General features: G+C 41.7%; 1 protein-coding gene across 2 annotated transcripts; it reads left to right on the forward strand.

Annotated features, from left to right (window-relative positions):
- The first annotated feature begins 1,022 nt into the window (after positions 1–1,022).
- On the forward strand, positions 1,023–11,048 carry dbndd1 (dysbindin domain containing 1). Of its 2 annotated transcripts, none has more exons than XM_051098968.1 (4): positions 1,023–1,328; positions 4,343–4,489; positions 4,668–4,805; positions 8,745–11,048. In XM_051098968.1, exons 1-4 carry the CDS (start codon positions 1,298–1,300, stop codon positions 8,927–8,929), a joined length of 501 nt encoding a protein of 166 aa, XP_050954925.1. In that variant the 5' UTR covers positions 1,023–1,297; the 3' UTR covers positions 8,930–11,048. The 2 variants fall into 2 exon arrangements, with proteins under 2 accessions (XP_050954925.1, XP_050954926.1); XM_051098969.1 differs by having other exon boundaries at positions 8,757–11,047.
- Positions 11,049–11,743: the final 695 nt, after the last annotated feature.

An 11,743-nucleotide genomic window follows, 5' to 3' on the forward strand; every position in this document is an offset into this window, starting at 1 on the left:
TGCTATAAACACTAAGAGTGGCGTCAAGTTTGTGTGCTTGTAATTGGCTCTGCAGGAGTTTGGGTGGGACTTTGATAACGCAGCTCCAGCTCATGATCGTTACAGCACAGACTCGGGTGCCAAATGACGTCATTGGTGCAAGATGACACTGGCCATAACTGGAACATTTTGGCTTCACTTTTCTACAGTGGAAGGAAGTAGGGACATATTATCCATCTTTTTTTTACAGTCTGTGGTCGCATTCTTTAACAGTCCGTCTGGAAACAAAGCTGCCATGACGCCAGACGCTATGAAGCTATAAACCAGAGGTTTCCAAACTCGGTACTGGAGGGCCGGTGTCCTGCAGAGTTTAGCTAGGACTTAGGGTCGGAGCTAAACTCTGTAGGACACTGGCCTTCCAGGACCGAGTTTGGAGACTCCAAGCTGTTGAGTACTCATCAAGAAACTTATCAAGATTTTCAAAAGTATGCTGGATTTTCCACAGCTTACATTCTTGATGACCGAAGACAGTGTTGTTGAATGATTTACTCTTTGCAGGCCAGATGTTAAACAAAAACTGTGATTGGTTGCTTTACGTGTTGGACAGACGACCTCATGGGTGCCTGCCCAATAAAAGATACAATGGAGTCCAGTCCTTTTGAAGCTATGTGAGACTACCTGAATAATGACACAAAAGACATTTGAAAGTCACTCTATTGCCCCCTTGAGTACTGGAGTAGTTACTACCAGAGCAACTTTAATGGAACCACATGCTAGCAGCATTTGTATTCAGCCTATTTTCCTGGCCTTTATCTACTACAACCACTAGCTAATGACTGTTTGATCAATGTAACCTTTTTTAAATGAACAATTATGGATTATAATCACCTATACACAGATACGCCTCTTTTTTCCCTTACTTCATATCATTGCCAAAACTGTGTTAGATCACTAGACCTCTGCCTCCCATATAAATCCTTTTTATTGTCTACGGGCACCACCCTCCCTCCCTCCCTCTCTTCCCCCTGTTTTGGTGTGTCATGCAGTGTAGCAGTTGTGTACTGGCTGACTGCGTTTCTCTCCAGTGGGACTCTTTATGTGTCACTGTGTGTGCTGCAGTGACAATGGGAGCGAATGTGTGACTGTGCATGTCAGGGTGGGGAAGAGAGAGAGAGATAGAGAGAGAGAGAGAGAGAGAGAGAGAGAGAGAAATCGAGTAGCCAGAAAGAGATAGAGCGCGTACACGAGGCAGGAGGCGCTCCCTCTAATCCCGGCTGCGACGCCAAACAGCATTGCACCGGCTGCTACAATAGTCTTAATGGAGGCTCAGGCAGACTCTGGTGCTGCAGGTAAGCGCAAACATTTCTTCAGCCGGCACGCTATGATGCATTTAAACGCGCACTACCGCTGAATTCAATAGCCCGCTGTAAGAGCTGCCACCATGTCTTTTTTTCTTGAATGCACAGACAAAGCAGGCAGTCAGAGGAAGCCGGTAGTGCTCAGCGGCTGGCAGCTTGCATTTATGCACATGGGAAAAGGCAGAGCAACTTGGATACATTTAGGGTGGTGGCTTATGAATTATAGCTTATGAATTGTCGAACGATTACTAGAACTGCGATGTGAATAAACGACAAAGGTCATGAGCGTGAGGATTTTTGGATGCGACCCTTTTTGAAAATTTGACATTGAGTTGCATCTTTTGCAGCGGTTGCTTTGGGACAATGGGAGTTGGGTACCACTGGGTGCTGCTAAAAATGTAGTTCATCTCGGCTTGTATGGTTTAGATTGAGAGCCTTTTGGAATAAGCAAATATACCCCAATCCACGCACCAATATTTGCATGACTGGCACGCACATAAAGAGAACAAGCTGGCGGAATCTGCTGTGTGTGGGCTAATGAGAGGTGTGAGGTAGGGAGGGATGACCTGCAGACTGCGGAGAACGGCCGCAGCTGGAAAAGTCTGTATCATCACATCATGGATTCTTGAGATGTGGGACAAAACATGCTACGGAAGTGAAAAATAAGTTTATGCACTGATAAATTGGATGGATCTGTTAATAGTGTTCTGAGGTACTGAATGCAGTCTCCTGCTGCCTTTGTCACAAAATGTGCTTTTTAGGTTATTTATTTGTTAATTTAATTTAATGTTAAAAAATGTACATGAAATGATTTAACACAATTAGTCATGATTTCTAAACTGTATGTCAATTCTGTAATTGCCTTTATATTTTTGTGAGTCCACAGTCAATGCAGCCCGAACTGCTACTACAAGAAATGGGCCTCGCCAAACCACACAAAGCACAAGCTGTATATCAGAAAATATTCTTGTGAACAGCCTCTAAGGCTTGTCTTTAATATATATAAAAGACAAGCCTTAGAGGCTTGCAGGACGTGTTTTGCTGAAAAATTTGAGAGATACAGGTTCTAAAACGACATGGGTAGATTCAGTGGTCCACTTGTTTTCTTGTCCCATGTGTGTAATTGAACTGCCTTCAACGATATAAAACGCTTGTCTGCTTTGACTACTGCCGCAAGAAATCAATAGAGGGCTGGAAGCTCTTTAAACACCCAGGGAACACACAAGCATCTTCTGTTTCACTTCTTTGGCAACCGCTGGCAAACCCCATTAGAGAACGCGACATGGAAAGCAAGAGATCGGCTGTAGACGAAGAGCTAAACTGTGATTGAGAACACCAGAGTAACCACATAGCAATGCTCAGACTAGCACAAAATCGAACCTAGCAAGTAATGTGTTAACAACCACCAGGAACACCATAATGACTTTGTAGCAACATGCTAACAAATGTTGAAAACACCCTTACAATTCCATAGCAGTGCACTGACAACAACTCAGAACATCTTAGCAACCACTTAGCAATGTGCTAACCATCCAGAACAGCAACTGCATACTCTAGAAATTCATTAATGACCACTTAACAACTTCATAGCAATACACACTAGCAACACTGTAACAACATACTAGCAATCACATCTAAAACACCCGAGCAACACCATAACAATACACCATATGAATACGGGATAACAACATGTTAGCAACCACATAGTAGGGATGGGACAATACATTGATTCGTGGATCAATTCTGAGATCTTCTGAATGCATCACCATTCTCTTTGGAATCGATTCTGAGCTTAGATTTTAACAGCAGATGGCGCTCTAATCTAGTTTTTATCTGCACACTCGAACCCTCATGAAGAAGAGTATGTTTGGAGAATCACGAATCGATGCTGAATCATTTCTCGATTCGCATTGCAACGATTTATCGTCCCATCCCTACCACATAGGGTGTGCTAACAACCATCTAGAACACCCTAGCAACACCATAACAACACACCATAGTTACGCACCATAACAACATGCTAGCAACCACATAGCAATGTGCTAACAACATCTAGAGACACCCTACAACACAACAGCACACCATAGCAACACACTATAATAACATGCTAGCAACCACATAGCAGTGTGTTAACAACCATCTAAAACACCCTAGCAACACCATATGAACACAGGATAACAACATGCTAGCAACCACATAGGGTGTCCTAACAACCATCTAAAACACCCTAGCAACACCATAACAATACACCATAAGAACATGGCATAGCAACATGCTAACAACCACATAGCAATGTGCTAACAACCATCTAGAACACCCTACAACACCATAACAACATAACATAGCAAAGCACTATAAAAACATGCTAGCAACCACATAGCAATGTGCTAACAACCATCTAGAACACCTTGCAACACCATAACGACACATCACAGCAACACACCATAGCAACATGCTAGCAACATCTAGAACACCCTAGCAATATCATTACAACACACCATATAAACACAGGATAACAACATGCTAGCAACCACACAGCAATGTGCTAACAACCATCTAGAACACCCTAGCAACTGCCTACTGTAGCAATGCTCTAACAGCCACTTAGAACATCTTATCAGCTACATAAATAAATTCCCTGGCCACCACCCAGAACACCCTAGCAACCATATAACAACATGCTAACAACTACTTAGAATACCTTGTCAACTGTATAGCAATGATCTGGCTCCCACACAGAACTCACTAATATTCTGACAGCTAATTCAGTATGGGCAAAACATTTATGCTCGATAACAGGGTCCTCAACATCAAGGTTGACTTTCCTGCAGAGTTGAGCTCCAGTCCTGACACACTTGAACAAGCTTCAGTTCTTCAGTATCACTAGAAAGTTACAGGTGTGTGAGTTTGATCAAGGTTGGAGCTAAACTCTACAGGAATGTCGACCTTGAGAGCCAGAGTTTAGAACCCCTGCTCTATAAAATGTCTTTTTTTTCTTTTTGTAGAGCCACTTAGAGACCGAGAGTTCCAGAAGCTTCTGAAGTCCTCCAGCTCTGCCAGTCTCACCAGCGAGGCGTCCCACAATGCCTCAGGAGAGCACGTTGGTACCCCGGCACATCATGGCAGCCAGGTGCTGATCGCAGAGAAACGACGTGAGTGAAGCGGTGACCTGTCAAGAGCACATATTGCATCCCAGTTAAAAACTCAAAATAAGAAGTGACATTTTGTGCAAGAAAGATCGTGCAATTGCGAATATCGTTAAAATGCTCTTAACCAGTACTCTGGTCATAGTAATGCAGTGTCATTCTGCTTTCTTCTGCCTGATCTCAGAGCCTCTCAGCAGTGTGTCCTCTCTGGAGGTCCACTTTGACCTCCTGGACCTGACGGAGCTCACTGACATGTCTGACCAGGAGCTGGGGGAGGTGTTTGCTGATTCAGACGAGGAGAACCATACAGATTCCCCAGCAAGTGAGTCAGCTCTCACATTTTTACCAGGAGCTTTAAAATGTGCAACAGTGTTTTAGTGCCACGTTTCAAAATAAAAAATCTAAGATTGCAAGATTAAATTCATAATATTTTTAATAGTATTTCGACTTTTTAAAAATTTGACTTTATTCTCAAAACATTTTGACTTTATTCTTGAAATTTTGTTTTTGTTCTCTAAACATTTTGACTTTATTCTCAAAATTTAGACTTTATTCTCAATTTTTTTTTATTCTCTGAACATTTTGACTTTATTCTCATTTCAACTTTATTCTCAAAACATTGACTATTCTCAAAATTTTGTTTTTATTTTTGAAACATTTTGACTTTATTCTCGAAATATTTCAACTTTATTCTTGAAATAGTTTGACTTTATTGTCAAAACATTTTAACTTTACTCTTGAAATTTTGACTTTATTCTCGAAATATTTCAACGTTATTCTCGAAACATTTTGACTTTATTCATGAAATTTTGACTTTATTCTCCTAATTTAGACTTTATTCCCAAAACATTGACTTTGTTCTCAAAATTCAGTTTTTATTCTCTAAACATTGACTTCATCCTCATAATTTTGACTTTTTTCTTGCAATACTTCAACTTTATTCTCGAAACATTTCGATTTTATTCTAGAAATTTAGTTTTTATTCTCTAAACATTTTGACTTTATTCTGGTAATTTCAACTTCATTTTCGAAACATTTGGACCTTATTCTCAAAATTTTGATTATTCTCAAAACATTTTGACTTTATTCTCAAAATTTCGACTTTATTCTCAACACATTTAGACTTTCTCTAAACATTCTGACTTTATTCTTGTAATTTTGTCTTTATTCTCTAAATATTTAGAATTTATTCTTGTAATTTCAAATTTATTCTCAAAATATTACGACTTTAATTTCGTAATTTCAGAAAATGTTGTCGTAAAAAATTAAATCATCCAGTCCTCTAAATATTCTTCAGAATCTCATTTCAAAATTAAAGCGGGAGAAATAGAGTGCTGCAGGGATGATGACATATTTTTGTAGGCTAACCCGGAAGTTAGCATTCCCCTGGTTCCCTCGACAAGAAATCAACAGGATTTTCCCACGGCCTTTTGGATTACTGCAGAAAATAAACTCTGCGAAAAAGCTAACAAGCCCAAATAAAGTTAGGCTATAAATGAACTATGGCACAGCTGCATTACCGAAATGTCATGTGTCACTGCCAACAACTTTAGGTCTTTGAGACATAACAGTTTGCAAAACCATGAGCATTAACCCAACAACGCTGTAAAAGCACACTAGTGAGTTTTTGAGCTTTCCTGTTAAGCATGATGATGTTTAATGTTCCTGACAAACTCTAGAGTCCCATTAGCAATTTGTTAATAACCACTTTTTTCAAGAGAAGTAAAAAATGACAAGTGGGTTATTACTTTTATAGTTTATCTTCTATATTAAATATATTGAGCTTGTGTTAACTGCAGGCCTTATTTCAGTCATTTAACATTCAAACCGGATGTGCAAAAATGCTAACTAATTTCTGTGTTTCAGGACTCATTCCTGCAGCACTCTATTATCTATGACTGAATGCTCACTGTGAAGCAAGACAAAACAGATGGATAACATTTTAAAGTAGAAAATGTTGGGTACTTGGCTGCTGGCAGAGTTCAGTGATTCCATGGAAATCTACAGTGAGCACATTATTATTTGATTAAGCTCTGAGCTGAAGTGCACAAATGTGTACATATTAAATATTTAAACGATGAGGCAATGTCAGTGGGATTCTGAGCAATTCAGATTAGAATTAACCAGAACATGCCGCTTAAATGTTACGCTCCCTGGTCTCCAAGTGATGTGAATAACATTTGTCTAGACCCCAAATTCGTCAGTACTTAAAATGAAGACTGAGGGGTATTTTTGCTTGTTAGTAGGCTTGTTAGTCACCTCACTGCATCACTATGCAGGAAACTAAACTTTAACTAAACACCTACAATGTCTGTTGCTCATGTGGACTTGGACTGCTGAGTCGCATTGAAAATGAATGACATCCGGATGCTCTTTTTTTACTGCAAACCCTGTCAGTGTGAACATCCCTAAAGGCAGCATGTTGAGGAGTCAAACAGACATGACTCATATAAGCTCTGTTCCAAAACCTAGTGAGCCGTTTTGCTGTGTACTGCCTATACTGGCAGCAGTTCTTCAAAACAGCATCATGGAACCTCAAGTGACTGGTGTAAATGGTGTTTCATGGGCAGCAGGTCAGTGACTGATCACTCACACCCAGGGGAGGCTGTGGCCACCTTTATGGGCACTCCGCTCAAAACTCTCCTGGTTCCCAGGAATCAACACCCTTGAAGTTCAGCTCCAAGTTGCCACAAAAATACCTGGCTGAACGTTTCTAGTGATCTTGAAAATTATGTGATTAGATGGTGATTAACTCTGCAGGATGGTGGCCATCCAGGAGCAGGCTGGACACCCCTTGCCCATGAGTGTACTCACACTAGGCACGGTTGCCTTGAACCGAGCCCGAGTGTAATTGTCCCCCTTGCCCACTCCCACGCTGACCTGGACTCACATTGCACTTTACGCTCCGGGCTAGAAACACACCTACGTTTTTATGATGCAACTGTTTTAAAGTAACCAGGGGTGTGTTTCCCAAAAGCATTGTTGGTCATAAGTTCCATTGAACTCTATTTGTAACGACCGAACTTGAGAGCATAGTTGCTTTTGGGAAGGCACCTCTCGCTCAGCACAATGGAGTCCATCATTTTAACTTTGTGAGTTGTTTGGGACACAGTGACACACGGCCCTCTCACAATATATTTCTTAACAGAAATATCACTTTTGCAGCTCAGAAATGTTCACACAATCATGCTGCATGTATCAGAAGTTCCACACTTGGGTGAGGTTAACGCTCACACTACACCCAAACCCAACTGAACCATGCTCTGGCCCACCTCATCCAAACAAGCCAGGGATGGCTAAATGAACCCGGGCGTGGTTCGGCGTGATCACGCTAGTCAAACAAACCATTATTTGGGCGTCAAAGATCACCTAGTGTGACTAAAACCGCCCTTTCATGATGCTGCCTACTAATGTAGGTGAAAGTCAACCCTGCTTCTGGTGGGCTACTCTCCTGCAAACTTAATTTCCATCCTTGCTCCAATACACCTACCTGTAATTGATAGGTGGTTTAGGTGTGTTTGCTTAGAGGTAAAACTAAATTCTGCAGGATGGTAGCCCTCCAGAAGCAGAGTTGGCTACCCCTATACAAGGGATCTCCAACCATGCTCCTAGAGAGCTACTGTCCTGCAGACTTTTGTTTCAACCTTGCTCCAACACACCTCTCTGTAATTATCGAGTAACCCTGAACACCTTGATTTGCTGGTTCAGGTGTGTTTGATTGGGGTTGGAGCTGAAATCTGCAGGATGGTAGCTTTCCAGGAGCAGGGTTGGAGACCTCTGTCCCATAATGTTTTTCATATGGAGGTAAAGGATACTTTTATCAAGAGTTGCGTTAAATCAGGGGTCACCAAACTTGTTCCTGGAGGGCCGGTGTCCTGCAGAGTTTACCTCCAACTTTCCTCAACACACCTGCCTGGAAATTTCAAGTATACCTAGTAAGACCTTGATTAGCTGGTTCAGGTGTGTTTGATTATGGTTGGATCTAAACTCTGCAGGGACACCGGCCCTCCAGGACCGGTTCTGGTGACCCCTGCATTAAATTCTTCTGAGAATGTGAAAAGTACTTAGGTGGGTTAGAATGCAACTTCTAAATTTTGCTGCCTACCTGTTGGAACAGCGTTCAAGAGTGGACCTATGGTACCTTAAAATGCTATTGTAGCAGGCATCTGACTAGGTTCTGGAACAGAACTATTACCTCCAAATTGTTTAAAATGGTTAACCAGTGGTTATGAAGGTGTTTTTCATTGGTTGGTTTTGTAAGTTCACCCCGCAGATCGCCAGCAGCCACCATTACCTAGATTTCCACACAGCGGTTACGTCCGCTCGCCCTCCTGGACCCGCGGTGGAAAAGGAGAACAGCAGCCGAGAGATCGAAAACACCACAGTGACTCCGAAAACACAGAGCCAATGTTGAAGATAGAACGCTCTCAATCCCAGCAGCCTTGAGTCAGGGGCAGCTACAGGGGCTTAGGGAGAAAACAAAGCCCTTGAGCGGAGAGTGGAGAGGTTCCTTCTCAAGCAAGAAGATGAGGAACTCTTGGGATCAAAAGACACAGTGATCCCACCTAAAGATAATGCAATCCCTTTGTCCATTATGGACAAGAAGAGAGCTCAAACAAGCTGGGGTAAGCGTAGACTCTTCATCAAGAAGGAACAAACTTCATCCAACTAGGATTTTGGGACGCCTCTTTGGGACCGAGTCACTTTCAGTCTTCTCCATGTGACTACTGCATATGGAGAACTTGAAGCATGATGTAGCATTATGGACAACACTGGCTCAAGCAATGTGAATCGAAGGAGCAACTGAGGAATTCCACAGTGATTTGAATCTTCAAGGAACTGTTTAAGGAACAGTGCAATGTGTCAATGCAGCAACTGTGATAAGACATTTTCAGAGAACCTACAGGATAGTTCAAGACATGGCAATACAGAGGGACAGAGAGAAGTTACAAGAATTCCCAACAAAAGTGTCCTTTGAGGAGGTTCTGCATGAAAAGAGGAAGACCCAGAAACAAAGTAAAATATCTTGTAAAAAAATTTCATGCCTAAGGCCTAAAACATACCCTACGCAAGTACATGAACGCAAAAACGTTGAGCTACACGAGACTGATTTCATACATCTTCGTGTTTCAGAAATGATCAGAGAAGAATTAATATTGCAGCATATTGCACTGGATTCCCATTATTGCCAACAAGATGGTGTTGTGCTAGTATTAGCATAAACCAGTGGAGTCCATTCTTGAGATCATCTTCCTCTGGGACTTCAGCTCCAACCTGCCCTAACACATCGGATAGGATTGGATAACGCTGCATAAGCAGTCTTAAGGCAGTGTTTCCCATCCCTGTTGCTGGAGGCACACCATCAGCAGCAAACTCTCAATGAAATACACCTGATTAAACTCCTTAGTAGAGACTGCAAGACCTCAATGGACAGGTCAGATAAGGGATACATCCAAAAGTTGTTGGTACTGTTGGTGTGCCTCCAACCATGATGTGTAAGGAAATACTACTCATGTTGGTACATGAGTTTAAAGCAGGGGTGTCCAAAATTGGTCCAGGAGGGCCACTGTCCTGCAGAGTTTAGCTTCAACTTGCCTCAACACACCTGCCTGGAAGTTTCTAGTACACCTAGTAAGACCATGATTAGCTGATTCAGGTGTGCCTAATTGAGGTTGGAGCTAAACTCTGCAGGACAGTGGCCCTCCAGGAGCAGGACTGGACACCCCCGGTTTAAAAGGTATACTGCTGAACGTGTCATTTTAATTTTGACCAACTTCAGGGGTGTCCAAACTCGGTTCTGCAGGGCTGGTGTCCTGCAGATTTTAGCTCCGACCCCAAGTACACACCTGAACGAGCTTATCAAGGTCTTACTAGGCATACTTCCCGGCAGGTGTGTTGAGGCAAGTTGGAGCTAAACTCTGCAGGACACCGGCCCTCCAGGACCGAGTTTGGGCACCCCTGACCAACTCGGTAATTATCACCCCCCTTTGAGAACTGAGATTTGTTACAGCCACAGTAATACAAGAACGCACATGAAGCATGTACAGCAGGACCACACAAGCATTCTGACTTGTGTAGAATATGTTTCTGGCCTAACGTAATGAGTACTGCACTTAAAGTTGCACTTGAATGGATGAAAGGGAGAATTATCTTTTAGCAATATGTTTTTAACCACTCTGTATAATTAAATGTTATTAATAATTTCACGTCAAGACAACATTCAATTCAAAGTCCTCAGTTGTGATCACCGGTGCACAGCAGGAAAATATGCCTGCTCCACATATTATCCTAAAAGAGAAAAACGCTATTGGGTTGGAAGTCCAAATGCAAATCCCTATGAGTAAAATTCTACTGTACAAATTTCTGGACTTGATCAAAAAGTTGTACTGTATGTGTCACCAGGGTTATTACAGGGTTCAATGATGTCAAGCATGATCTATACACAGGGTCACATCGGAGAAGAAATGTACAAACTACCAGAACCATTAACAAGTCTGCCAAATCAAGGAGGACAAAATCTAACAGGAATAAATGTGAAATGTCAATGATCAGATTGTTTTTCCTCTTTTTCTTTTTCCATGTATCTATTACTGTAGAAAGCAGGTCCTGTGACACAACACCCTCTCAATTAGCTATAAATGGAGACAGCATGGTACAATTTAATTTAATAGATTATGTGGTCAGCACTGGTCATGCAGACACCAAAGCATGATACAGAAGCCTGCACGTGATGTGCAGCTTAAGAGGTTCGCCTTTCGGACTAAAGAACGCCTCAACAAACGCTGCTTTTGTCTGAGGAGAAGCCTTTTGTAAACAATATCCACAAACATAAACTGGGCTTCAATACTCTTTTATAGTTTGGTAACAACCACAAATAATAGTAAGATTTGTAGCTCAGTGGTTTATCATCATACATGCAGATAGCACTGATTCTGGATACTACTTGGCTAAATCTCACCCATCTAAAATGGGAGCGTCCCTTATGAACAGAATGGTTGGAAGGGGAAGTGTGATAAATCATCTAGCTATGCCCTACTTCTGCTGATGTCAGTGTAGACTATATGTTGCCTGGAGATGCAATATAATTTAACCATTTTAAGAGTTAGAATAGGTTTTCGCCTGTTATACAGATTGGAAACGGTAAATATAACCATGGAGAAGTGGTAAATTCATATGTATACTAGGATCTACCAGGTTTTTAAGCTGCAAAAATTGACCCAATTAATTCTAAGAGTCAGGGAAAAGCTGTAAACCGGTCAT

Source organism: Labeo rohita, chromosome 25, assembly GCF_022985175.1.
Source record: "Labeo rohita strain BAU-BD-2019 chromosome 25, IGBB_LRoh.1.0, whole genome shotgun sequence".
In the NCBI taxonomy this organism is placed as follows: Eukaryota; Metazoa; Chordata; class Actinopteri; order Cypriniformes; family Cyprinidae; genus Labeo; species Labeo rohita.

Bases quoted from the DNA above. Each gene is read 5' to 3' on its own strand.
- dbndd1 (XM_051098968.1), top strand. From the start codon at position 1,298: ATGGAGGCTCAGGCAGACTCTGGTGCTGCAG. The intron at 1,329-4,342 runs GTAAGCGCAAAC...TTCTTTTTGTAG, and splicing joins GGCAGACTCTGGTGCTGCAG to AGCCACTTAGAGACCGAGAG. The intron at 4,490-4,667 runs GTGAGTGAAGCG...GCCTGATCTCAG, and splicing joins GCTGATCGCAGAGAAACGAC to AGCCTCTCAGCAGTGTGTCC.